Genomic DNA, 23,113 nt, shown 5'->3' on the forward strand with positions numbered 1-23,113 from the left:
CAAGTGGAGGGACCCGCGAGCCCTTCCCTGCGCACCTCTGGCCTCCCGCAGCTGCCTGAGGGCGGCCAGGCTGCAGGGAGCCCGCGGGGTCCGGCGGGAGCCCCCGGCCGCAGGTGGGGCCGAGGACAAGCAGCAGGTTGTGTTGGCGGGGCTGGGCCCCGTTCCGTGGGGCAGCAGAACCAGCTGGTGCTGGCACCCCGAGCAGCCCCGGTGCCAGGAGGGGGCACGTTGCCCACCGAGATGCGGCCGGGGGAGTCCTGCAGCGCCTGCCGCTGCTCAGCACCCGGACAGGTCTGCGGCAAGGGCAGAGAGAGCAGGAGCCCGAGGCTGGGCAGAGCCAAGGCCGTGCCCCCGGCTGACCGAGAGCTGCGGTGACGGGGGCAAGGCCCCAGCTGGGAAGGGGCAGGAGGCTGGAGCAGGACCGGGGAGGATGAGCTCGGGATGGTCCTGTTCTCCTGAAACAAGCTCTTTCAAACTCTGCCGGACTTTGACCCCTTGAACTAAAACTGCCCTCGCTAAGCGCTGCCTCCCAGCCCCGCACGCTGCTCCGGCCCAAGCAGTTTGTGCAGACCAAAGCTGGCGATCCAGCGCTGCCTCGCCGCAGAGTGTGGGCAGTGATTCCCTGAGCGACTCGCAGGAGCCCAATGAAAAAGGCAGAGCCTTGCATGGAGAAAATAAAGTATTTTTCTCTTTAGTCAGCGTGGGTAGGGCAGCCTGAGCACTGAGGAGGCTGAGAGCAACTGCAGCGTGACCGTGACACTGAAGAGGCCAGACCCCTGAGCAGGGCCTGGGCTTGTTCCCAGCTCGCCCCTTGCTGTGTGCGTGGCAGCAGGCGCTGCCCGGCGCGAGGCCGGTGGCCGTCCCCTCCTGGCTGGCGGCGCGGTGCCCGAGGCCACTTCGCTCCCAGGGGCTGAGCGGGGGCGGCCTCGGGGACCCCCCGTAGCAGCAGCCCTCTCCTGCGGGCTGGGGGCTGAGGGTCCCCAGGGGCAGCCCCCGGCAGGGAAGGAGCAGCGGGACGCCGGCAGCCGCACGGCCCCGTTCCCCGTCCTGCTGCAGCCCAGGGGGGCTCGGGGACCCCCTGCCCCGGGGGGGGCTCAGCATCAGCCCAGCGCCGGCCCCGCCGAGCATCCGCCTCCCGCTCCGCGTTGCCAGGCCAACGCTGCGGAGGATGCGGAGGATGCTGGCGGTCCCTGCGCCTGGGCAGCCTCCGCAGCGTGGCGGGCAGCGCGCCCCTCGCCTCTCCATGGGGTGCGTGCCGCCGCCGGCACCCTGCCTGCCTCCACGGGCAGGGCTGCAGCCCCCGCATGGCCGGGGACGGACCCCCTGCTGCATCCCCGCCGGGAGCCCCGGGTCAGGACGCAGGTAGGGGAGGGCGCGGGAGCCTCCCGGGGGAGGTGGCGGGGGGGGGGGCTGAAGGGCAGGGGTCCCTGCACAGCCTGTGTCTGCAGCCAGCCCTGCCCTGGGGATGGGGGGGGACCTGTGGGTGAGGGGAGGGGGCGAGCTGCACTGAGGACCCTGGGACCCCACCCTGCAGTGCGGGGGGGCTCCAGAGCCAGCTCCCAGCCCCCAGGAAAGACCTTTCCTCCCTGTCTGGGCACGGGGGCTGCAGAGGGGGCGAGCCCCAGCGCAGGCGGCACCAGCTGTGGTGAGAGCTGGGACGAGCCGGCCCTGGGTGGGGGCTGCCGCTGGTGCTCCGGCCCCTCTGCTGCAGACCTCCAGGGGCCGAGCTGGCCCCTGTCTGTGGGGTGCGGCAGGGCCCAGGGACCTGCCCCGGCGCGCAGCTCACGGGGCTCCCCTTTCCCCTCAGCCCCCGTCAGGCCCCCCGGCACCATGACCCACACGGACGGCACGCGGGGCAGCTCCCAGCCGCCGGTGCTCGCGGCCCACGAGCTGGAGTGCCAGATCTGCTACAGCCGCTACGACGCCCGTGCCCGCAGACCCAAGCTGCTCCGCTGCGGCCACCGCCTCTGCGCCAGGTGCCTGCGCAAGATGGTGGCGCTGGGGGACGCGTCGCCCCGCCAGCTTTGCTGCCCCTTCTGCCGCCGGCAGAGCCCGGTGCCCGGCGGGGACGCGCAGTGGCTGCAGGACGACAGCGAGGGGTTGGTGTGCCGTGAGCGGGCCCAGAAGCGGGGCCCCCCCGCAACCCCCGAGGTCCTGCTCTGCCCCAGCGTGCTGGAGCCCCTGGCGGAGCCCTCGCCCAGCTCCGACTGCCTGGTTGTCACCATCCTGGAGGTGCCTGAGGACGTGGTGCCGCCTGAGGGGCTGGGTGGGCTGGATGTGGTGCAGCTCTACCGCCCCAGCAGCCCGGTCGCGCTGCCCAGCCGCGGCCCCGCGCCCAAGCGCCGCTCGTGGACGTGGCGAGCCGCCCCCCGCTGCCTGCTGGGCACGCTCTGCCTCCTCTACTGCAGCTCCCTGCCCTTCGGCATCTACCTCCTGCTCACTGAGCACCACAGCCTGGGCGCTGCGCTGGTCAGCCTCCTGCCCGCCTCCCTCCTCCTCTGCATCTCCTACAGCCTCTGCCAGTGCCTGTGCCGGGAGGTTTTTGCCTTCCCCTCGTCCTGACCCTGTGGGGCTGGGCCCCGTGGAGGCTTGGGGCACCTTGGAGCATCGTCCCTCGGCATGGGTGCTGCCGCCCCGCAGCTGCCAAGAGATGGGTGCTGAGCCACAGTGTGGAGGTGTGCCTGGCCCCAGGGCCAGCGGGAGATGCCGGGCGCCTGTTGTCTTTTCTCACAGAGAGGAGATGTACTACAAGGCCGTGCACAACACCGCCGTCCTCTTCCTGCAGAACAGCGCGGGCTTTGCCAAGTGGGAGCCCACGCCGGAACGGCTGCAGGAGCTCGTTGCGGCCTACAAGCATTCGGGCCGGACCCTCAGCTCCTCGTCCTCGTCCTCCTCGTCCTCGTCGTCCTCCTCCGCAGACAAGGAGCGGGAGCTGGGCCGCGAGCAAAGCAGCAGCCGGGAGACTAATGCCAACTGAGGTGCAGAGGTGAGAGGCAGCAGGGAGGCGCCGGCGGCCCCGAGGAGGCTCGCCAGGGCAGGCGGAGAGACTGCTGGCTGCGCAGCACCGGCCCGGGGGACTCTTGCCCAGCAGCTCCACGGCACCCGCCTTCCCCTGCGAACTGCACGCTGCCCGCGCCCGGCAGCGCCACGGAGCGCCCGGCCCCCGGCTGGGAGAGGAGCTGGGCTGCAGCCACGCCGCAGGGCGAGGGAACCACCACGCGTGGGCGGCCGGAGGAGCGGGCGGCCCCCTCGCCGCCCAAGCACGGACGAAGGGGCAGCCGGAGCTGGGACGCGCGCACGGGCAGAAGGACGGACGGAGGGACGGACGGAGGGACGGCCGTGGCGAGCGCTCGGCGCGTGGCGCCGCGCCTGGAGGGGCCCCGGCAGCCGGCCGCAGCCCGGCGCTGGCAGGAGGAGCGCGGGCAGAGCGCGGGGGCTCCCGCGGCCGGACTGGCACCAGCACAGCTCCGTGTCCATAGTGTAAATAGTTCTGTCCGTGGCGCCCGTGCTCCTCGCAGGGCTGCTCCCATCGCACCCGCGTTTCTTTTCCACATGTGTGAGTCCCGTGTTCGCCGACGCTGTGTTACCGTATAGGAGAGGAGCGGAGGAGAGGAGTTCTTTGGTGTGTAAAGACGTCTTTGCAGCTGTTTTGTAGTCGTTGTGGTTTTTATGCGGAGCCTCCGGGCTGTATTTAACCTCCTTGGGTTTTGTTTTGTAAGGATTAATTTAACACCGCTAACCATTTTATTACTTTTATCAAGAAGAGCAAAGTCTATTTTTGATTTCCGTTTCCCAGTTCGTAGGAACAGTAACAGCCAGCACACAGCCCTGCCCCATGTCCGTGCCTTTCCAGGGCCCGCGCTCCCCTCTCCCCACCACTGCCAGGCCCCCCCAGCTCCACCTGGTCGCCCTGGAGCTGCCCCCAGCTGCCTGCCTGGAGCTTGGCAGGGACCTTGGGAACCCTGTGGGGCTGAGCTCATCACAGTCCACAAGTGAGGCTGTGCTGACCTCCCCCCCGGTATCCCTTGTGCATGGTGGCTCCGTGTGCCCCGTCCTCCCCCAGGGGCTGGGGTGCAGGAGGGGCCGGCTCCGGGCAGCACAGGGGGGCTGTGTGGGGCAGAGGGGCTGGGGCAGCTGGGGCAGGGTCTGAGCTGCATGCACATTCATTGGCACTGCACGCCGTGGTGCAGCCTAACCCTGGGGGCAGGAGGGACCGAGCCCCCCCCCCCCCCCCCGCCCCGGCAGCGCCGCAGTTCCCCCGCTCTCTCCGGGGCCAGACGCCACCATTGCCGCCACGCTCCAGATCTTGGGTTTCTGCAGCTGCTCACCCTGCCCAGGGCCCGGCCCCGCAGTGGGGCTGCTGCCACAGCCATCCTGCACGGGGCCGGGGCTGGAGCTGGGGGAAGTCCCTCTCGGAGCCCCCTCGCCCTCGCTGTCCTCGCCGTCGGAGGTGCCGCGCGCTGCCCAGCCCGCCTTGTTCTCCTTCTTGAGGCGCCGCCGGGCGTTGGCGAACCAGGTGGAGACCTGCGTGAGGCTCATCCGGCTGACCATGGCCAGCATCACCTTCTCGCCCTTGCTGGGGTAGGGGTTCCTGGGGTGCTGGGCCAGCCAGGCCTTCAGCGCCCCGGTGCTCTCCCGCGCCGTGGTTGCCTTCACACGCCCCGGCTCCATGGGCAGGGGCTGCTGGCAGCAGGGGGGGCAGAGCCCGGTCCTGGGCAGCAGCCCCGGGGGCACGGCGCAGGCTGGTGGGACCTGGGGGCACGGAGGTGTTGCTGCGGGGGGGGGGGGGGGCGAGGGGGGGGCACAGAGGTGGGGGTCTTGGGGCAGGGGCCTTGGCCCTTCCCGCTCAGGCTGGGGCAGGGCCAGATCCTGCGCATCCCCCTCCCCGCCCTCCCATGCCCAGCACCGCACACCCCAAGGTGCTGGGGGCAGCAGGGTGCGGGGCTGCGGCACCACCAGGACAGTGGCTCCCCAGCCTCAGCCCCCACCGGGGAGGGGGTCTCCTGGCCCAGCCCCTGGGAGCTGCTGGGCATCACTTACCGAGGGCGCCAGGAGGCTCAGGGGGGGCAGCAGCAGGTTGTAGCCGGCCAGCACAGGGCAGGGGCAGGGCAGCAGGGCTGGTGGGGGCCCCTGCAGGGCTCCCCACGGCCCCCTGCAGCCCCCCGGCTCTTGGCCTGGGCTCCCCTCTCCCTGAGGAGCTGCCATGCTGCGGGAGCAGAGCCGGGGAGCTGCTGCGGGGCGTTTTATATCAGTCTGGGGGCTGCAGTGACGGACAGCTGATTAGGGGGTATTAGCTCTCTGGCAGCGCCTGTTAAAGCAGCAGCACGGATCTGGGGCAGCGCCTGGCACCCCCCTCGCCCCCCGCACCGGCTCCCGTCGGGCAGGGGCTGGCACGGCACAGCTGCGCCGCGTGGCCATCGCCAGCCGGGATGTGCCCAGCACCCACAGCAGGACCCAGGCACCCCCCGGCCCTGTGCAGAGCCCCCACGAACAGGGGCGCTGCGTGGGGCCGTGCCGCCTGGCCCCACGAGTGGCCGTGGCCCCACGGGAACGGCGCGCACAGGGACGCCAGGCACGGGGACGCGGTGCACACGGAGCTTTACTGCAGTGCCAGACAGCGTCCGGCCCCATCTTCGTGCCTGACCCCCGAGCCCCCCACCACGCCGTGGGGCCAGGTCTGGGCTAGCGAGAGAACTTGCGGACGGCCCGGTAGGACGCGGGCGGTGCGAGGAGCTGCGCCGGGGCTCGCTCTTCCTCTGGCTCCGCAAGGTCCTCGGCCGAGCCCCAGCGCCGCCGCGCCTGCCCACCGGCCTTGGGCAGCAGCAGGCAGGCCAGGCGCCGGTTCCGGCCGCGCTCACCGCGGCCCGAGGGCAGCTCTGGGGTCAAGCCCATCAGCATCAGCAAGACTCCCCCCCCCCCCGCCCCTCCTTGCATGGTCCCTGGGACAGTGCAGCTCCTGCACTCCCATCCCGTGGCCCCCACACCCCTGCCTGTGCCCCCACCACGACCCAGAACATCCCCCCGGCCCCTGTTCCCCCGGGACCCACAGCATCCCCACCTGTGTGTCCCCCATGTTGCCAAACACCTCCCCAGCCCTGTCCCCCCCTCAACCCCGGTCCCCCCCCATGCCCCCATCTCATCCCACAACAGAGGACTCCCCACCAGCCGGGCGGGCTCTTACGGGGGGTGTCGGGGTCCCCGTCCAGCGTCCCCGCAGAGCCCAGGTAGTGCCCGGCCAGGTGCCCGCTGTAGTCCCGCAGGTTCTGCTTGGCCCCTGCGGGAGAGATGCTTGAGCCACCACGCGGGGCCAGTCCCAGAGGGCCCCAGGGTAGTGCTGACACCGTGACCCTGCTGGGACCTGGGGAGGAGGGGGGGAGTGAGAGCCCCAGGCGTGGGCTGGGGGCCTCAGGTAGGGCCCTCACCAAAGCGCTCGATGAGCAGGTCCACGATCTGGCGGTGCCCGTGGAGCGCGGCGATGTGCAGGGGGGTGTAGCCCTGGGGGACACCAGGCCCCGGGGGGGTACGGGGCTGTGCTGTGGCCCCCAGCACCGCCTGCTCCCAGGAGGAGAGACCAAAGCCCCCCACCACGCACCCTCTTGGGTCACCCTGCTGCTGCCACCACCCTGCCAGGGACACCCATTCCCACCGCTCTGGGGACGCCCCGGCCCCTTCCCAGGGCACCCCCCGCACCCCCCATCCGAGGCCAGTCCTGCAGCGCGTCCGTCCGTCCAGCCGAGCATACTCACGCCCTGCCCGAGGGAGAGAGCTGCTGTGGGGGCAGAGCCGGGCACCACGTGCGACGTGCTCAGCACCCCGCGGCCCAGCAGCGACCGCCAGCCGGGGCCTGTACTCACGTGCTGGATGCGGCACGGCCGGGGCAGGGGAGGAGAGGCACCGTCAGCACGGGGGTGCCTCAGCCCCGGGCACCAGCCCCCTCGTGCCACGTGCCCCACTCACCGCTCTCATGTTGATGTCAGCCCCAGCATCCACGAGCATCGCGGCCATGTCCTCCTTGCCGTGCTTTGCTGCCCAGTGCAACGCGGTCTGCGGGGCAGGTGGGCGGGGGGTGCAGGGCCAGGGGACAGCAGGACGGGGGGCATGGGATGGGTGAGTGGGGGGCTCCCCCATCCGCCCCCAGCCTGCTCAGCCCCGCCAGGGCCAGCGTGAAGCCAAGAAGGACTCGGACTTACGAACTGCACGGGGCAGGGTGGCAGCCACAGTGGAGGGGGGCCAGCGGTGGGCAGAGGGACGTCGGCTGCAGCCACTGAAGGAAACGCACCCTCCCCTCCCGGCCCCACGGCCTCCCCCAGTCCCTGGCTCCCCCAGTGCCCTGTCCCCCCCCCCACGGCCCCTGGCCTCCCATACCCATTCCCTTGTGGACTCTGCCCTCTCCCCACCGCACTGTCAGCCCCCGTCACCCCTCCTGGCCCCTTAGCACTCCTGGCCCCCTCCCTCCCCACAGCACCCCCATCCCATGGTCCCACACACCCATCCCTCCCACGGCCCCATTCCCTCCATGACCCCACGTGCCTCCAGACCCCGTCCTCCTCCCCGTGACCTTGTCCCACCACCCTGGCGCCCTCCTGCATCTCCCCCATGCCCGCTGCGGTCCCACGCCCCCACTTACCCCCTGGGCACCACGGCGGCAGCGGCGCAGCGGGGGGGGGGAGAGGCAGGGGTCAGTGCCGGGGTGTGGCAGGGTGTGGGGTGGGGCAGGATGGGGCGCAGCGATGCCGTGCACCACAGCCTGTCCCATCCCAGGGCAGCTGCGGTGCCCCTGGGTGCCCATCAACCCCCCCAACCCTAGGGTCAGGGGCTGGGGGCTCCGGGGCTGCGCTGGGCACCCCGCACTCACCGAGGTGAAGTCCTGCAGGACGGGGAGAGGGGCAAGAGGCACGGGTCAGCCCCGCAGCCCCAGCCCTGCAGCCGAGCTCAGTACGGACCCCCCCCCACAACACGCACCTTCTTGGTGGCCAGGGCGGGCTCCTGCTGCAGGAGGTGGCTCAGGACGGGCAGGTCCCCGCCGGCTGCTCCCTGCAGCCATTCCTTCTCCACTGGGTCCAGCTGCAGACGGAAACCTTCAGCAGCGCTCCCTGGGGCACCCAGCACCCGGCGAGCCCCAGGCCCCTGCCCAGCACTCACGGCCACGGGGCTGGCGCCCACGCTGCTGCTCCCATCCTCGGATGCCTCCCTGGCGTCCTGCTCGCTGTCCTCCTCGCCCGGCTCTGGCTGCGGGTCAGGGCAGTGCCAGCCCCCGGGGTTCTGGCCCAGGCACAGCAGGGGAAGCGTGGGGCTCGGTGAGGGGCCGTGCTCGCATGGGCATCCCCAAGCCCCAGCGTGGCCGTGGGAGCAGGGGGAGCCCCAGGAACAGCAGGGCCACAGCCCTCACACCCGTGCCGCAGCCCGTGGGGTGCCTGCAGCCCTGCTCCCCCTGCTCACCGCCGCGCTGAAGTCCGTCACCAGGATCTGGGGGGGGACAGCCCCGAGGGCCTCAGCCCCCGCTGGGGAGCCCTGGCACAGAGCCACGGTGTCCGGCGCTGCCGTGCTCGGAGGCAGCCCGCCTGCGGCACCGTGTCCTTGGCACTCGGCACGGCTCGGCCTGCGGGGCAGGGCGCAGGGTCAGCAGCGAGCACGGGGCACTGCAGCCGCCGACACCGGGCTGTGCCCCAGCCCAGCTGCCTCCGGGCCGCCCTGCGCCCTGCTCTGTCACCCTGCAGCCATCGCCCTGCTCCCTGCAGGGCCCGGGGCCCTCGCTCGGTGCTGGCCGCCCGCGCTGCGCTCCCACTGCCGAGTTAGGAAACAGTTAACGCCTCCCTGCCTCGGCCCTTGTGCAAGAGGCAACCGCTGGCAGGAGGCCGCAGCTGGATTCCTGTCGGGAGGGACGGAAGGGAAGGGGAAGGGGAAGGGGAAGGGGCCCTGCTGCTGCCCCGGGAGCCTTTGTCTGTTTGGGACCCAGCCCCACAGGCTCCGGGGCCGGTGGGGGGGGCACGCAGCAGCATGGGGTCCCTGGAGCCCCCCGACTCCTGCTCCACGCCACCCGCCCAGACGGATTATCCCACAGGTTGTATCCGTTGTTAAATACCGACTAATAACACTCTCAGGATATTAAATATGTAACAAACCCGCTTAGCACTGCCCGGGGACGGGAAGGAGAAGGTCACTGGAGCTAATGAGCCCCGCAGCCCCCTGCTCCCTGCAGGCCTGTGGTGACAGCGGGAGCTGCGGGGCCGAGGTGCCCCGAGCCAGCTCCCACCCAGGCCCCGAGCCCCCACTGCACCCCGTGGCCAAGCCTCAGCAGCACCCGCGGCCCCACGAGCAGCCCCCACGAGCCTGGCGCCCCAGCCCCGTCCACCCCAGCCCTGGCCCGTCCCCACCTCGGGCTGGTCCCGTGCTCTCCGGCCGCCCCAGGCACGGACGCCAGGACGCCTGCGCCGCTGCCGGGAGGGGACGGCGGGGCCGGACAGCCAGGGTGGACGGGGAAGCAGCCAGGGCCCCCATGCTGCTGCCACAGCCCCGTAACCTTGTCCCCACGGGACTCCGCCAGCCCTAATCAGCACAGCAGCGCTGCGGATCCGCTTTATTAGATAATGGGGCTGTAATCTAGGAAAGCGCCTGTGGATTGCTGCGGCGTTAACCCTGTGCTGCACAGCTGGATGGGGAGGGCCGTGGCCAACCCCACACAGCTGGCGGGCATGGCCAAACGCGGACGGAGCTGCAGGCAGCCGGCAACAGCCGCTCACAGGTACGGCCGCAGGGGGATGCGAGCACGGCCGGACGCAGCCCCAGCGGGGACAGGGCAGGGCCGTGGTGGGGCACTGCCAGCCCACGGGCAGTGACCGCTGGCCACCAGGAGCCTGGCTGCACGGCTCGGCAGGAGGGATGGCACGCAGCTCTGCGGGGCCGGGGACGAGCAGGAGGCTGCCCGGCCCCCCCAGCAGGGAGCAGTGCTGCTGGCAGGGGCAGCAGACCCCAGACAGTGCCTGCAGGTGCCGGTTGTAGTGTGAGCCCCGGTGCTGGGCCAGCAGCCCCGCTCCCAGCTCTGCCATCCCTTGCACAGTCGGCACAGGGCTCAGGCAGTGCAGCTCCTGCTGAAGTTGGGTGGTTCCAGGCCTTTTTCCCCCCTGCAGATAATCAGTTTAATACAAAAGCATAGAACTAAAACTCTGAGATTAGCTGTTATAATCACATGTAAATACTTCCAGACAATCCGCTCAGGGAGGGGCAGCGTTTGTAGTTTGGGACAGAGTTACACGGGATTTAGGCTGTTTACCACTCGATTAATTTCATGACTACAGCCCCAAGCCCACCCTGGTACCAGCTGCCCAGCTCACTTCCCAGGAGTCAAGGTCACTGCGGTGGGAAGAAGTGATAGCACAGAGCTGCTGCATGAGGCAGAACCTGCCCCCAGAGCAGCACGGAGGCTGGCGCCACCTCCCACCCTGGCCAAGGCAGGCTCGGACCCCAAGGCAGCACAGACACAGGTTTCAATCCCTTTTTATTCATAAGCATATTCAAAGCTCGAGAACATCAGAATCGAACCCCTCCCGTAACCACCTACAAACCAACTCTGCAGCAGAGTCCATCCCTCTTCAGAAGAAAAATAGAACATATTCCACCCCTGCCTCTTCCTATTTCAGGTTCCTCCAGTCCAAAGCCCTACTGCCGCCTGCCTGCAGGCCGGAGGAGCCAAAGGAGGGAAGGCTGCCCTCGCGCCCAAGGCTGCCGAGGGGGAGCACTGGGCTGAGGCTGAACACACCTCCCGTCTCGCACCGTACCACCTAGCTGTGCTCGGCCCCACGGCTCTCCCGGGATCCTTGTGTCCAGGCAGACGCTGATTTCAGTTTGGCCCACACAGACATGATTCAGGAAAAGGGATTTCAGACCATCAAGTGCAACAGGCAAAGAGATCGGCTACACGGGAGCGCTGCCCCTGCTCAGCCTGTCCCGGTGCCTTGGCTGCGGCAGTCTCTGCTCGAGACAGCTCCCTGTGCCAGGAAGAATGCGCAGGACCCTGGCTGCGCACAGCAGCGTGGCTGCACGCCCTTGCCGGCGTGCACTCAGGCACGTCCCTCGTAGCCCCAAAGCAATAAGGCAACTGCTGGCTGGAGAGGCTCCTGCCTGGTGCCGCTGTCCTGCTCAGCACGGATGTCCCTGAGCATCAGCCAGGCCTGTCCCCAACGTTAATCTGCCAGCGTGATGACATCGTAGTGGATTCCCTGCTGCAGCTGCTGAATCTGCTCGGCTGTTGCCTCCGTGGTGAACACGCCTTGTGCCTGGGCCATGGCAGCATCAGCCACTGCTGCAGGGGAGAAGGGGTCAGCGGTTCCTCGCCCTGTGCCCGAGGGCAGGGCAGAGCGGAGCAGTGCCCGGGGCCCCCTCCACGCTCACCCCCTGCCTCCAGGGAACGGGCACGCACACAAGCCGCACCACCCGGCACAACACCCTGCCTCCAGAGCATGGGAGCTGGTATCAGCAAAGGTCTCCCCTCAGAAACCAACACCAGCTGCTTCCCAGAATTACAGGGACACAGGCAGCAGGATGGCAGTCTAAGCCAGCCAACCCCATCCCTTCCATGGCATGGCGGCCCTGCCAGCTACAGCGAGAAAGCAGCCTCGGGCACCCCCAGCTCCCCTGCAGGACTGGCACCCTGCAAACATGGGGAAGAGAGGAGGGCGAGAGCTAAGCCAGAGCTTGTCCCTGTGACACTGGCCCTACCTGAGACTGCTGAATGTGCAGCTGCTTCCAGCTGAGCCTGGGTGACAAGCTGCTGCTCAGGTGAGACAGGCATGTACTGGATCTGCAGGGAGGAGAGAAGACAGAGGGGAGTCCGGGACTGCACAGGGTCCCTCCCGGAGTGCTGCCCTGGCCGCAGCTGCTGCAGTGAACCACTGACCCACCTGCACCTTCTATTTCATATCCTGCCCTCTGCAGCTGTGTGGTCAGAACCCATCTCACTGCAGCCCCATCAGCTCCAGCAACCATGCCTTACCTGAGGTTCCTGGAGAAACTGGCTGCCTTGTTCATACTGTATGTGGGTGATCTGACCATCCTGCACCTGAAGACGAGAGCTGCAGTAAGGCTGTGTTAGGGACAGCAGGCCTCCCTGCCTCCCAGGGTTGCGACTTGAACAGAGCAAGGCATAGGGGGAGGGGGAGAAGGAGGCGGCCCAGCCTTGTGCATGGCTCCCTCACCAGCCTCATGCACTGTGCAAAGGGAGCAGCCAGCCCGACCCTTACCTGGATGTGATGTCCCTCTGGGACAACAACATACTCGTGGGGAAGCAAGTGCTGTACACCGTCTTGGGCAATGATGTATTGAACCTGCAAACAGAGGGATTCAGAACCAAGAAGCAGGTCACCACTGCCCACTCCATGCATCGCAACAGGGCTGGTTCTTCTCTGGCTTCTGTGCTTTTTCCCACCCCACCTCTCCCCAGGTCTCTCTGCTGTTGCCGTCCCTGCTGCAGCTGCGTGGAACATCTCAGCCCCGTGTGTTCCTGGGCCTCGTGCAGCCCCCCTCACCTGGTTGTCAGACGTCACTAAGTGCTGCACTGTCTGGCCGTCAGCGGTTGTGATCTCCTGGATATACGTCGCCTCCTCCTGTCAGGCAGTGAGAGCCCAGCGCTCAGTGCGGGCAGGCAGGACGGCAGCCCTCTGCCAGGAGGGAGCCAGCACGGCACACGGGGAGCGGCCGGACAGCGCGGGACGAGGCCGACTGGCACGACTCACCTGGCTCGTGATGCTCTGCTCCTGAGCGACGATGATGTGCTCCTGCCCCAGAGCCTGCTGCAGCCGCTCAGGAGCCAGCACCGCCTGGCCTGACTGCAGAGCCGCTGGGATGGGGAGAAAGCTGGTGGGACACTGCCGGGCTGCTGGCCCCTGCCAGTGCCCACCCCAAGGACAGGACAGGCCCTCGGCTCTGCTCACTGAAGGCAGAAGCTAAATGAAACTCTCCCAACACGAAGGAACCTAGAAGCCACCATGGGTAAAACCCAGACCTCCACACCAGACCGTAAGCTTCACTTCCCATTTCAGCTGTGAACTGTTCACAGCACCGCTCGCTACCTGAACGCACCCATCCATTAGGAACTGCGTGGAGCAAACACCGGGCCCCTTGTTCGGCACCGAGTCACAGCAGACAGTGCCTGTGCGGGACTGCTCCCAGCACTGAGCCCCTGCAGCTGACAAGAGCACCCTGACACTGCCCTTGCCTCTGCACCCACTGGGTCCTGCTGCCACTGGCAACCCTAACCTTCAGCAGGAATCTGTCCCGGACCAGTTCCAGCCCTGCAGAGCCCACAAGCTGGGTGAAGCACCACGTAGGACTCTGGCCGCAGGAAACCTGCGGGTCACCCTGGTCAGGGCATGGACACTTCTTACTCTGCAGGGTGGCCAGCGTGTCCTCGTCACTGTTCAGTATGATGGTCTGCTGGGCAGCAGCCGCAGGTGCCCCCGGCCTCTTCCCCTCTGAGCTGTGCAAACGCTGCATGTGGAACTTGAGGTGCCCGTTACGGTTGAACCTACAGGAGAAAGGAGAGGTGGAGTTTGTCATGGGCAGCACAGGACCTCTGTGCTCTCTGAAAAGAACCTGCCTACAGGTACCGCAAACACGTCCAAGGAAATGGCCTGTCCCAGATCCTAAAGCTTTTCCCTTGGCCCGCAAGTACCAAACCTCCCTGTGCAGAAATTCCTTGGAGACTAAACCAGGCCCATCTGCAGCAGGAACTGTTCCCAAAGGGCTGAGCCTCCTCGAACAGGATGTTGCTCTTGGGGGTAAAGTCAGCGCAGCCATCTCTTTGCTAATATCCCACCCATCTCCTCTCAAACCTGAGAAGCTCTACTGGATCTCTAGAAGCAGCAACAGCCCAGCAGCATTCACTCACCTCTGCCCACAAATCTGACAGGCAAAGGGCTTCTCGTTGGTGTGTGTTAGCATGTGTCTGCGCAGGTCTTTCTTGTTCTTGGAGGCGAAGCTGCAGTGGGTGCACTTATGTGGCCGGAGGCTGGCATGCTGGACCATGTGGCTCTGGGGGCAGAAAGACAAGAGCACGGTCAGGAAGCCCCTGCTTCTCCACGCCGCTTGTTCCCAGGGCTGCTCTACCCAGGGTACCTACCCGGACCTCTGGCCAGAGGGCTGCAGTGAACGGACAGTCGGGACACTTGAAGGTGCTGGGCCCAATGTGGGCTCTCTTGTGACTCTCCATTTCTGCTCTCCCTGTGAACATGGCTGTGCAAATCTTGCATGAAAACTTTTTGGCTGTGGAAATCTTGCACGAGAGCTTCTTGGCTGTAGAAACCTTGCACGAGAGCTTCTTGGCCATGCCTTGGAGCACAGGCCACTTGACCTTTGGGGATGAGACTTCCTGCCCTTCAGAGGTTGGGGATAAAGCTGAGTCCTTCTGGAGCTGCCTGGTGACACACTGCACCAGGGGCCACTTGACGCCGGCTGGCTGTGCCTCCTGGCCCTCTGCTGGCAAGGGAAAGGCAGCATCTCCGCTGAGGGGCTACGAAAGAAACACCAGTCACTCCTGCTCACGCTGCTGCCCACAATGGAGAGAAAGCCCACCCTCCTCACCTCCATGTGATGGAGCTGGCTCCCTGGGACACCGGGTGACATGATGTAGTGATTGTTATGGTCCTTCAGAGCCTCTGCCATCACAGCTTCGCTCACCACAACTGCACGGGATGTCTCTGCAGGGCTCTCCTCCTCACCGCTGGCAGAGGACACGGTCAGAGCGGATCTGCCTCATCCCCCTCCCCACTCGAGGTCTCCTCATTTGAGGTCAGAGGTGCCTCTGTCTCCCCGGTCCTCCCGTAGAGCTGACCTGTACAGTGTGCCTGGAGCCTGGATCTCCTCACTAATGGGCGTGATGATGCTGTACTCTGTTGTGCCACCAAAGGGAATAGTGATCTGCTGCAGCTCTGAGCCACCCAGGGTCGCCTCCTCATAAGCCTCCTGCACCAATGTCTCCCCGGGCTCTGCCATGTGCAGCGTCACCAACTTCTGCTGCTGCTCAGAGGAATCCAGCTCTGCCCCTTCCTCCTGTGCCTGTGGCTCACAGCTGGTCTGTACCTCTCCTGGACCATCTGGCTTCACTACTGCCACCTGCGGGGGGAGGACAGCAAGTCAGTCGGAGGAATACAAGGCTCTGCACGACGCTCCTCCGAAGGGCAGCAGAGCTGGGCACTGCAGGGACTGTGGTGCACTCTGCAGCAGGCACGGCCTCCCTCAGCCCTCCTCACCTGCAGCGAGCCTGTGGCCAGCTCTCGCTGAGTGCTCATGTTCAGCAGAAGATCCAGGGCAGTCTGCGTGGCAAGTTCTGCCGATCCAGCCACGCCTGGCAGGTCAGAAAAAAGAGTCAGGGTCAGGCACAGCACCCACCCACCTTCTCCTCGTCCCCGTCCCTTCCCTGGGAGCTCACCTTGTTCGTAGATGATGGTGGCTCCCTCCAGGGAATCCTGTGAAAGGAGGGGCGGCTCCGCTCCAGGCACAGCCTGGACCGCCTGGTAGGTGATGGGGCCAAGAGGGACCTGCGAGAGAGAGAGCAGAGCGCTGCAGCACGGCCGGGGCAGGCGAGCCCCAGGGAGGGAGCCAGGGCGCGGCAGCGGCACTCACCGGCGGACCGGCCTCAGGCTCAGCCGGGGCCTGCACCTGGCTGTGCTGCTGCTTCAGCTCCTCGATCTGCTGCAGGGTGAAGAAGGGGCGGCGGCGGCAGGGTGGCTCCTCAGGGTGCCTCTGAGCCCACTCCTCAAAGGAGTCGGCGTGGCGGCAGTGCACGTGGAGGCGCAGGTTCTTCTTGTGCTTGGTGGTGAAGTGACAGAACTCACAGGCAAACGGCTTCCCTCCTGTGGGAGGCAGGAGTCAGGCAGGGGTCCCCACAGGACAGCAGGGAGAGCAGCCCCGCTCCCGGCCACGTGCTGGAGAGGCAGGGGTGGAGGAGGGCATGGGGCAGCAGGCAGCTTTTCTCACCCGTGTGCTTGACTGCCATGTGAGAGACCAGGAAGTCCTCCCGGAAGGTGGAGTACTTGCAGAAGCTGCATTTGTAGGGCTTGTCGTTCATGTGCGACAGCTGGTGGTTCAGCAGGACTTTTTTGTCCTCACAGACGTAGTCACAGAACTCACACTTGAACCTGCCAGGACAGCGCCGTCTGTCCCACGGGCAGCAGGGACCTCCCACCCGCCCCGAGAGGGGGAGCCCGGGGCGCTGGCTCTACCAGGGCCTGCAGCAGGCTGGGGCCAGGCTCCTACCTGCGGTTAGCAATGGCCTGGATGTGCGTCAGCAGGTGCATCTTGAAGGTGTAGCGCTTCTTAAAGGATTTCCCACACTGCAGCGGAAGAAAGCAAAGCAGCGTTCGCCTCCTGCCCAGCCCCACTCGCTGCCAGCCCCTCCCCAGGCCCCACCCTCTCGCCTTGTCACACATGTGCGGCTTCTCCGTGCTGTGCGTCTTCATGTGCTGCGTGAGCCTCTTCTGCATGGGGTAGATGCGGTTGCATACGGGGCACGGGAAGGAGTTCAGCTTTGGGGGCTGGAGGGAGAGCACAAAGATGAGCTCGTGGGGGCCGAGGCGGCGGGTCATCGATTTCCTTGCCCCTCTCCCCACCACAGGACCTGGGCTGCCTTTCCTCAGTTGATCCAGAAACACTGCCTTCAACTAGGCCCCTAGAATTTGTGGAAGACCCAGACATGCCTCTTCCCACATAACAGTGCCAACGGGGAACTCAGACTCACCGGATCAGCTCTCTTTTTCCTGAAAAAGAAAGGAAGAAAATCCCCTCGTCAACCAAATCCCAAGTCCGAGCTCCCTTGTACCTTCCACACCAAAAGTACCCCTTTAGGAAAGGGGCAGAGGTCAGGTGAAAGGGCAGCCACGGCTGCACCCCCAGGGCAGGAGGAACAGTATTAGCGGCGTGCAGCCAGGCTGCCAGGTGCTCTTTAGGACTTTGCTTCACTTACCTGTCCCGACTGTGCACTGTGGAGTGTCGGATGACGTCCTTCTTGTACACACTGGTGTAATTGCACTCCTCACACTTGTAGGGCTTGCTGCCTACGTGGTTGAACATGTGCTCCTGCAAGGAGCAGAGAGGGTGCCGTGAGAGCCACGTCTATGAGCCGCCCTCTGCGGGCATGGGAACAGGACAGCGCTCACCTTGAGGGAGGACCAGCGTCGGGAGCGGTAGCTGCACTGAAGACACTTGAAGAGCTGTGGGTCATTGGCCTCGTGTGAGTTGACGTGGAAACGCAGATCTTCGTGCGTGAGGAAACGCGAGCCACAGATTCGACACAGGTAGGGCCTCATTAAGGGCTTGGGTGACTTGTAGTAGTACCTGCAAACACGGAGCCGGGCTCAGAGTTGTGGTGGCAAACGAGGGCTGGACCGGCCCTGGGCACGGGCCAGAGGGCCCAGCACTGGCTCGGCACACACCCCTCACCTGCGCCCCATGTACTTGCGGTATTTCTTGCCCAGGAAGCGTCGGGAGGGCCGGCCTCGCCTCCTGGGGACGACGTCTGCCTCCTCGGGGCCAGTGTTGGAGGAAGGGTCCTTGTTCTCTGAGTCAGACTGGCTGATGCTGGGCTCTGCTAGGCTCTCGCTGGTCCCGTTCTCCAGGCCAGAGGAACTGGCTGCTTCCGAATTCTGCAACTCACAGCTGGGTGTGCTTTGGGACGTCACTAAGGGCTCCACCTCCTCTCCTACTCAACAGGACACAGCAAAACTCTGTCACGCACCCTCTCCGTGGGCTCCCAGCAGCTTCCATACCACCCTCTGCTCTGACCCAGCAAGGGGCTGCTGCCTCCCGCTCACCGTCAGGCACATCCTGGGACATGTCCTCCAGGCGAGGAAACTTGCGGGGTCTCCCCGGGCGTCGCCGCGGCCTCTCCTCGCTGGACGTGGGAACGGTGCGGCTGTACTTGGGCTGTCGCCCGCGGGGCTCATCCTCAGCTGGGTTATAGTCACTGTCCTCTGGAAGTAAGCGGCCCCAAACATCAGAGAGATGAGGGGAAAAGCTAAGCTATATAAGATATGGCGAGAACGAGTTCTACCTTCGGGGTCATCGATAGCACCAGCATCCATGATATCATCGTCTTCTTCTTCCTCTGGGACCTCCTCCTCCGTAGTCTTTGGAGCAGAACCTCCCTTTCGTGGACGTCCTTTCTTCAAAGCCAAAGCTGAACCCACTGCCGCAGAAAACACAAGGAGAACTCTCTACCTGACCGAGTAACAGCACAGGTCTTTGCACTCGTATTCCCCCTCTTAATTCTTTCCCCGAGATAATTTTTCCTCAGTCCTTAGCAGTGGCAGCACCACACACACCTGGCTGGAAGTGCCGCTCCTTCATGTGGTTGATCAGCGTTTTCTTGGAGACACTCTTGTACTGACACATCTTGCACTTGAACTGCTGCACCACCACCACCTCCATCATCTCTTCCAGCGTCTCCATGTCTGGCTGGTCCAGTTCCTCACCACCGTCTGCCTCTCGGACCTGATCTGGCTGCATGCGCAGCTCCAGCGCTTCCGACGGCTCCGAGGGGCCCGGCTGGTCAAGGCACGTGGAGGTCGGACCATCGGCCACAGCTTCTATTGCCAAGCTGCTGGCCAGAGCGGAGGTGGCCATCTGGGAAACCATGGGGGCACCTGAAACATCAGAATCAGCTCAGCTGAGGAGCAGATCGCGAGCTCAGTAACAAGCTGCTAACAGTCAGCACATCCTTGGTGACTGGTACGGAGGCTGCGTCCTCTCCAGGCTCCAACCCTACCCCGCGTCCCGCTGGGAGCACCTCCCCAGTAGCACATGCTTTCTCAAAAAATACCAAGTTTTTTTTTCCTCCATTACTGTGAACCCACTGCCAAAATGGGAACAGGCTCAGAGGCAGAGAAGCCCACCACTGGGATACCCCAGGCGCACCCTCACCATCGTCAGGCCCTTGCAGAATGAGGTACTGAGTAGTCTCTGCTCCGCCATCTTCGGCACTGGTCACAGCTATGCAGCCTGGGGAGGGAAAGGAGAGGAAAGGATGGCAGCTGCTGGCTGTGGGGACTGCAGAGCTGACATGGCAGGTATCGCTCCCGAGTTCAGACAGGAGTGGGAACGGCGCAGGGAGGTCAGCCAGAGCCAATGCTGCCACCCAGCCAGGAGCAACTCAGAGACCTGCCAGCTGCTGAGGCGAGGCGAGGCGAGGCGAGGCACCCTCGCTGAACGAGGTGTATACGCATGCATGTTTCCCCTCACCTCCCAGGTGTGTTTTCCCAAGGTCTGGCACAGCAGCAGCTCTTTCCACCCTCCCGGCCCCGTCGCCCCAGCCTGCCCGCACGCAGGGACAGCTGACAGATCTGCCGCCAGCGCGAGCAGCTGGGAGCACACACTCACTCTGGATGATGTCAGGCCCAATCGTGGACTCGATGATTTTGTCTATGGCAGAACCTAGGTCTGAGGAGGTGGACGCCGTGGAGTCCGACACAATCGTGGCTCCATCAGTGATGACGCTGGAGTGGACCAGGACCTGCGGGGACTCTGACACCATGATGGACTGGCTCACAGTGGAGACGCTGGAGACCAAGGTGGACTGGGCAATGGAGGATGAGTCTGGCAGGTAAATCCGGGGAATCGCATCCGTGCTGGAGCTGCTCTCCGACACCTCTTCCTAGGCAACAACAAAAGCGAGGCCAGAAGAGATCAGCTGAGAGACCTCCGCTGGGAGGGGCCCTCGGGGCAGCCCCCCCATCCCCACGCACCCACGGCCTGCACGCGGCGCTTCGCACAGCCGCGGGGAAGCTTCCCCGGCTCCTGCCGAGCCCCCCGAGCCCCAGGGCTGCCCTCGCTGCCGGGCACAGCTCCCCTCGGACAGCCGGGCGGGCACCTAGAGCAGGCGGCACCGCAGCGCCCGGAGTCCCGCTTGCCTGCGGCGTGCCAGGAACGCCCCCGGCGCTCGGGGGCGGCAGAGCCGCCGCCCCCCCCTTCCCCGGCCGCCCCCGGTGCCGGTGCCGGTGCGTACCAGGGACACGCCGCTGCTGTCGGAGCTCTGCCCCACGCCGGAGTCGTCGGCCCGGGACAGGAGCCCGGGGGCGGCGGCGGCGTCGCTGCTGTCTGCGGACACGGCCTCCGAGGTGCCGACGCCGAGGCCGCTCTCGGAGGGCTCCTCCCGCGCCGCCTGCGGGGCCGCGTCGCTGCTGCTCTCCACCTCGTTCTCCTCCATGCCCGCCGCGCCTAGGCCCGCCCTGCCGGGGGGACGCCGCCGTCAGCCCCCGGCCCCGGGACGCCGCCGGCGGCACCGCCCGGCCCGGCCCGGCCCGGCGCGTCCCGGCGGGGCGCGGGGGGCCCGTGCGGGGCCGTGCGGGGCCGTGGCGGCGCCGGTGCTCGCGCTGCCGCCCCCGCCGCGCCCCGCGGCCCCGCCGCCATCTTGCCGGGGTCCCCCCCGCCGCCTCCGCGCGCGCGCACACGGCGGGGCGGCCCCGGGGCGCCGGGCGCCAGGCCCCGGGCGAGGGGGGGGGGGCCCGGCCCGGCCGGGCCGGCCCGGCCCCCGCCCGCCGCCCGCCCGCGCGCTCACCCGGCCCGAGCCGCCGCCGCCGCCGCCCCGCCGCCCCCGCCGGGCCCGGCATCGCGGCGGCCGCCATCCCCCGGCCTCGCGGCGCGCAGCGCGGCGGCCCGCGCCGGGACTACTTACCGCGCCGCCGCCCCGCCCCGCCCCGCGCTCGCCGCCGCGGGGCCGCGCTCCTCGCCCCCGGCCCGGCCCCGGCCGCCGCCGCCTCCCGGCCCCGCGCGGCGCCGCCCGGCGGCCCGGGGCGGGGGGGGCGCGGCGGGCGCGGCGGGGACTACTTTGCGCGCGGAGGGAGCGCGGAGGCGGCGGCATGGCGCGCGCGGTGCCGCGGCCGTGCGTGGTGGCGTCACGAAGCGGCGCCCGGGCCCTGAGCGGCGGCGTCGCGCCGGGTGGCGCCCGTCACGTGACGCGGGCGGAAGCGGCGGCGCCGGGAGCGGGCCCGGCCCTGAGGCGGCGGCGGCGGGCACGGGCCCGGGGCGCCGCGACGGGGCCGCGCGGGCCGGGCCGAGCCGAGCCGAGCCGAGCCGAGCCCGCTTGGCGAGGTCGGCCCCGCGGAGCCCCCCCCGGGCCCTGGGCCCGTCCCGGTGCCGCCCCCCCCGCCCGCTCCCGTCCCGGTGCCGCCTCCGCCCCGTGCCTGCGCTGCCCTGGGGCCCCGGGGCGCTGTGGGCCTGGCGCGGCCGCCCCCGCTCCCCGCCGCCGTCCCCGGGTCCTTAACGGAGCCCGTGGGCAGCGCCCTGCTCTCAGGGACGCGTTCGCACATCGCGGTGCTCTGCTGCTAGGGTCTGCCCTGTCCGCGTTTATTTTATTTTATTTTATTTCATTTTATTTTATTTTACGTTATTTTATTTCATTTTATTTTATTTCATTTTATTTTATTTCATTTTATTTTATTTCATTTTATTTTATTTCATTTTATTTTATTTCATTTTATTTTATTTCATTTTATTTTATTTTATTTCATTTTATTTTATTTCATTTCATTTTATTTCATTTCATTTCATTTTATTTCATTTCATTTCATTTTATGTTATTTCATTTCATTTTTTCCCCGTGGCGTGGCCCTGGTTTGTCTGTGCCGCCCCGGCTGTCCTGTCCCCGCGGCAGGGACGCGCTCGCCGGGCAGTGGGGCTCTGAGCCCGGCCCCCCGGGGCCGTTGGCACCGAGCCACCGCAGGGCTCTGTCCGCACCGGGCACCGGGTGCGGGCAGTCGCCGCCTCGCTGCCAGGACGCCGACACGAGGCTGGTGCTGGCGGCGTGCCAGCTGCGGCAGGACAGACGGTGTCTCATCTGGCACAGAGCGCTGCCCTGCCAGCACCCCGATGGACGGGTGTCGGGCGCGTGGTGTGCCAGGTCAGCGCGCTGCCTCGTTTGCCTGTGACGCTTCTGGCGCAGGACGAGGAGGGCCCTGGGGTCTGTCCTGTCCTTGAGCCCCTTGCTCCCGTCCGGCCGCGGGGCAGCGCGGGTCCCCGAGCGCGGTGCCGCCTGCCCGGGGTGCTGCGTGCTGGTAGAGGCAGCAGCGGAGCCGCCGCTGTGCCATCAGCCTGGCGCGCCTCTACGTCTTCCGGCTCTTTTTCAAGCTAATGAAATACATCCTTGAAAGGTTTATGCCCTCATCTGTCACTGGGCGACGGCGTCGCTGACATTCATCCCCAGGCTGGAGCGAGCGGTGAGATAAGGAGCTGGCTGCACAAGCGCTGCTGCGGCCGCGCTGCCTGGGAGCAGGGTGCCAAGTCCCTGCGTGCAGCCTGGGGCTGAGGTCGACACCGTGCCAGGCGCTGAGAGAGACCAAGAGGTGTTTGGTTTTTTTTAATTCTCTGTAAAGCAGCCCTGCATAGCTCTGCAGTTGCTGTGTGGGAAGTGGCCTCCAGCATGAGGAGCCGGGAGGATGCGGGGGGCTCCTGTGCCCGATGAGCTCTCTGTCGTTCCTGGCTCTCCGGGAGGAGCCCGGTGCCGTGTTTGTGCCTGCAGGTGTGGAGCAGCCCCCCATGTCCCTTGGACGCAGCTCCATGCTTCTGCCCAAAGGGGTGGGCTGCAGGGACCCCCGCAAAAGTGGCCTCCCAGGTGGGGAAAATGGGATGAATTTCTGTCCGAGCAGCAGGCCTCCTCTCTGTCTGTCCTCAGCTCATTTTTGAGACAGGAGAGGGATTTTCCTGGTGGGTGATGGCTCCAGGGCAAGAAGAGAGTGGCAAAGCAGTCTGAGCCCTGGGAGCCTTTGGGGTTAGCGCAGACCCTCCTGCTGCGGGTTGCGCTGATGGAAGGTGGCTTAATGCTGCTCTGTTACCCTGCGAAGATGCCCGTGCCTGCTGTCTCAGAGAATTGTACCAGCGAGAACTTGGCTGAGATGGATGGTCTGGCTATTTTTAAAAACGCTGCATGCCCCCGAGGAAGGGTGAGTGGGGCGTTTCCAAACGAGGCGCAGCTTAACTCCTGTGCGCTGCTCTGAAAGCACGGCTCCTCGCCTGTAATGCTCTGCCCCGGTGGCTCCCGTGCCTGAATTCATTCGAGGGCTAAAGAAAATGCATCACAACAAAGAAGCTTCGAGAATCCAGAAACGGCTGCGGCTGCTCACGTGTGCCCAAT

General features: G+C 66.4%; 4 protein-coding genes across 13 annotated transcripts; 1 reads left to right on the plus strand and 3 right to left on the minus strand.

The window, feature by feature from the left end:
* The first annotated feature begins 1,115 nt into the window (after positions 1-1,115).
* On the plus strand, positions 1,116-3,642 carry LOC121079171 (E3 ubiquitin-protein ligase RNF182-like). Its single transcript, XM_040576062.1, has 2 exons — positions 1,116-1,362; positions 1,808-3,642. The coding sequence occupies exons 1-2, from the start codon at positions 1,305-1,307 to the stop codon at positions 2,560-2,562; spliced, it is 813 nt and encodes a 270-aa protein (XP_040431996.1). The 5' UTR covers positions 1,116-1,304; the 3' UTR covers positions 2,563-3,642.
* A 473-nt stretch (positions 3,643-4,115) lies between these two features.
* On the minus strand, positions 4,116-5,458 carry LOC121079174 (iroquois-class homeodomain protein IRX-3-like). Its single transcript, XM_040576075.1, has 2 exons — positions 5,041-5,458; positions 4,116-4,752 (listed from the first exon to the last, which is right to left on the minus strand). The coding sequence occupies exons 1-2, from the start codon at positions 5,203-5,205 to the stop codon at positions 4,192-4,194; spliced, it is 726 nt and encodes a 241-aa protein (XP_040432009.1). The 5' UTR covers positions 5,206-5,458; the 3' UTR covers positions 4,116-4,191.
* A 123-nt stretch (positions 5,459-5,581) lies between these two features.
* LOC121079173 (ankyrin repeat domain-containing protein SOWAHC-like) lies at positions 5,582-8,875 on the minus strand. Of its 5 annotated transcripts, none has more exons than XM_040576070.1 (12): positions 8,711-8,875; positions 8,440-8,599; positions 8,143-8,262; positions 7,963-8,064; positions 7,856-7,867; positions 7,628-7,630; positions 7,191-7,193; positions 6,958-7,044; positions 6,747-6,857; positions 6,423-6,495; positions 6,182-6,274; positions 5,582-5,876 (listed from the first exon to the last, which is right to left on the minus strand). In XM_040576070.1, exons 1-12 carry the CDS (start codon positions 8,719-8,721, stop codon positions 5,683-5,685), a joined length of 969 nt encoding a protein of 322 aa, XP_040432004.1. In that variant the 5' UTR covers positions 8,722-8,875; the 3' UTR covers positions 5,582-5,682. The 5 variants fall into 5 exon arrangements, with proteins under 5 accessions (XP_040432004.1, XP_040432006.1, XP_040432005.1 ...); XM_040576072.1 differs by having other exon boundaries at positions 6,747-6,749; positions 8,711-8,871; XM_040576071.1 differs by having other exon boundaries at positions 6,855-6,857; positions 8,711-8,870.
* Positions 8,876-10,478: 1,603 nt separating this feature from the next.
* ZNF335 (zinc finger protein 335) lies at positions 10,479-20,601 on the minus strand. Of its 6 annotated transcripts, none has more exons than XM_040576063.1 (27): positions 20,543-20,601; positions 19,991-20,213; positions 19,366-19,639; positions 18,910-18,987; positions 18,312-18,632; positions 18,041-18,175; positions 17,802-17,960; positions 17,446-17,689; positions 17,148-17,325; positions 16,955-17,067; positions 16,730-16,748; positions 16,410-16,526; positions 16,249-16,325; positions 15,970-16,130; positions 15,616-15,845; positions 15,422-15,530; positions 15,243-15,337; positions 14,825-15,105; positions 14,575-14,713; positions 14,114-14,503; positions 13,883-14,025; positions 13,380-13,519; positions 12,729-12,832; positions 12,237-12,599; positions 11,990-12,055; positions 11,716-11,797; positions 10,479-11,299 (listed from the first exon to the last, which is right to left on the minus strand). In XM_040576063.1, the coding sequence occupies exons 2-27, from the start codon at positions 20,189-20,191 to the stop codon at positions 11,181-11,183; spliced, it is 4,338 nt and encodes a 1,445-aa protein (XP_040431997.1). In that variant the 5' UTR covers positions 20,192-20,213; positions 20,543-20,601; the 3' UTR covers positions 10,479-11,180. The 6 variants fall into 6 exon arrangements, with proteins under 6 accessions (XP_040431997.1, XP_040432001.1, XP_040432003.1 ...); XM_040576067.1 differs by lacking the exon at positions 20,543-20,601 and having other exon boundaries at positions 12,237-12,320; positions 12,522-12,599; positions 14,575-14,710; positions 17,431-17,689; positions 19,991-20,275; XM_040576069.1 differs by lacking the exon at positions 20,543-20,601 and having other exon boundaries at positions 10,479-11,296; positions 12,237-12,320; positions 12,522-12,599; positions 19,991-20,274.
* Between the last annotated feature and the right edge of the window lie 2,512 nt (positions 20,602-23,113).

The sequence above is a fragment of the Cygnus olor genome, chromosome 16, assembly GCF_009769625.2.
Source record: "Cygnus olor isolate bCygOlo1 chromosome 16, bCygOlo1.pri.v2, whole genome shotgun sequence".
Lineage (NCBI taxonomy): Eukaryota > Metazoa > Chordata > Aves > Anseriformes > Anatidae > Cygnus > Cygnus olor.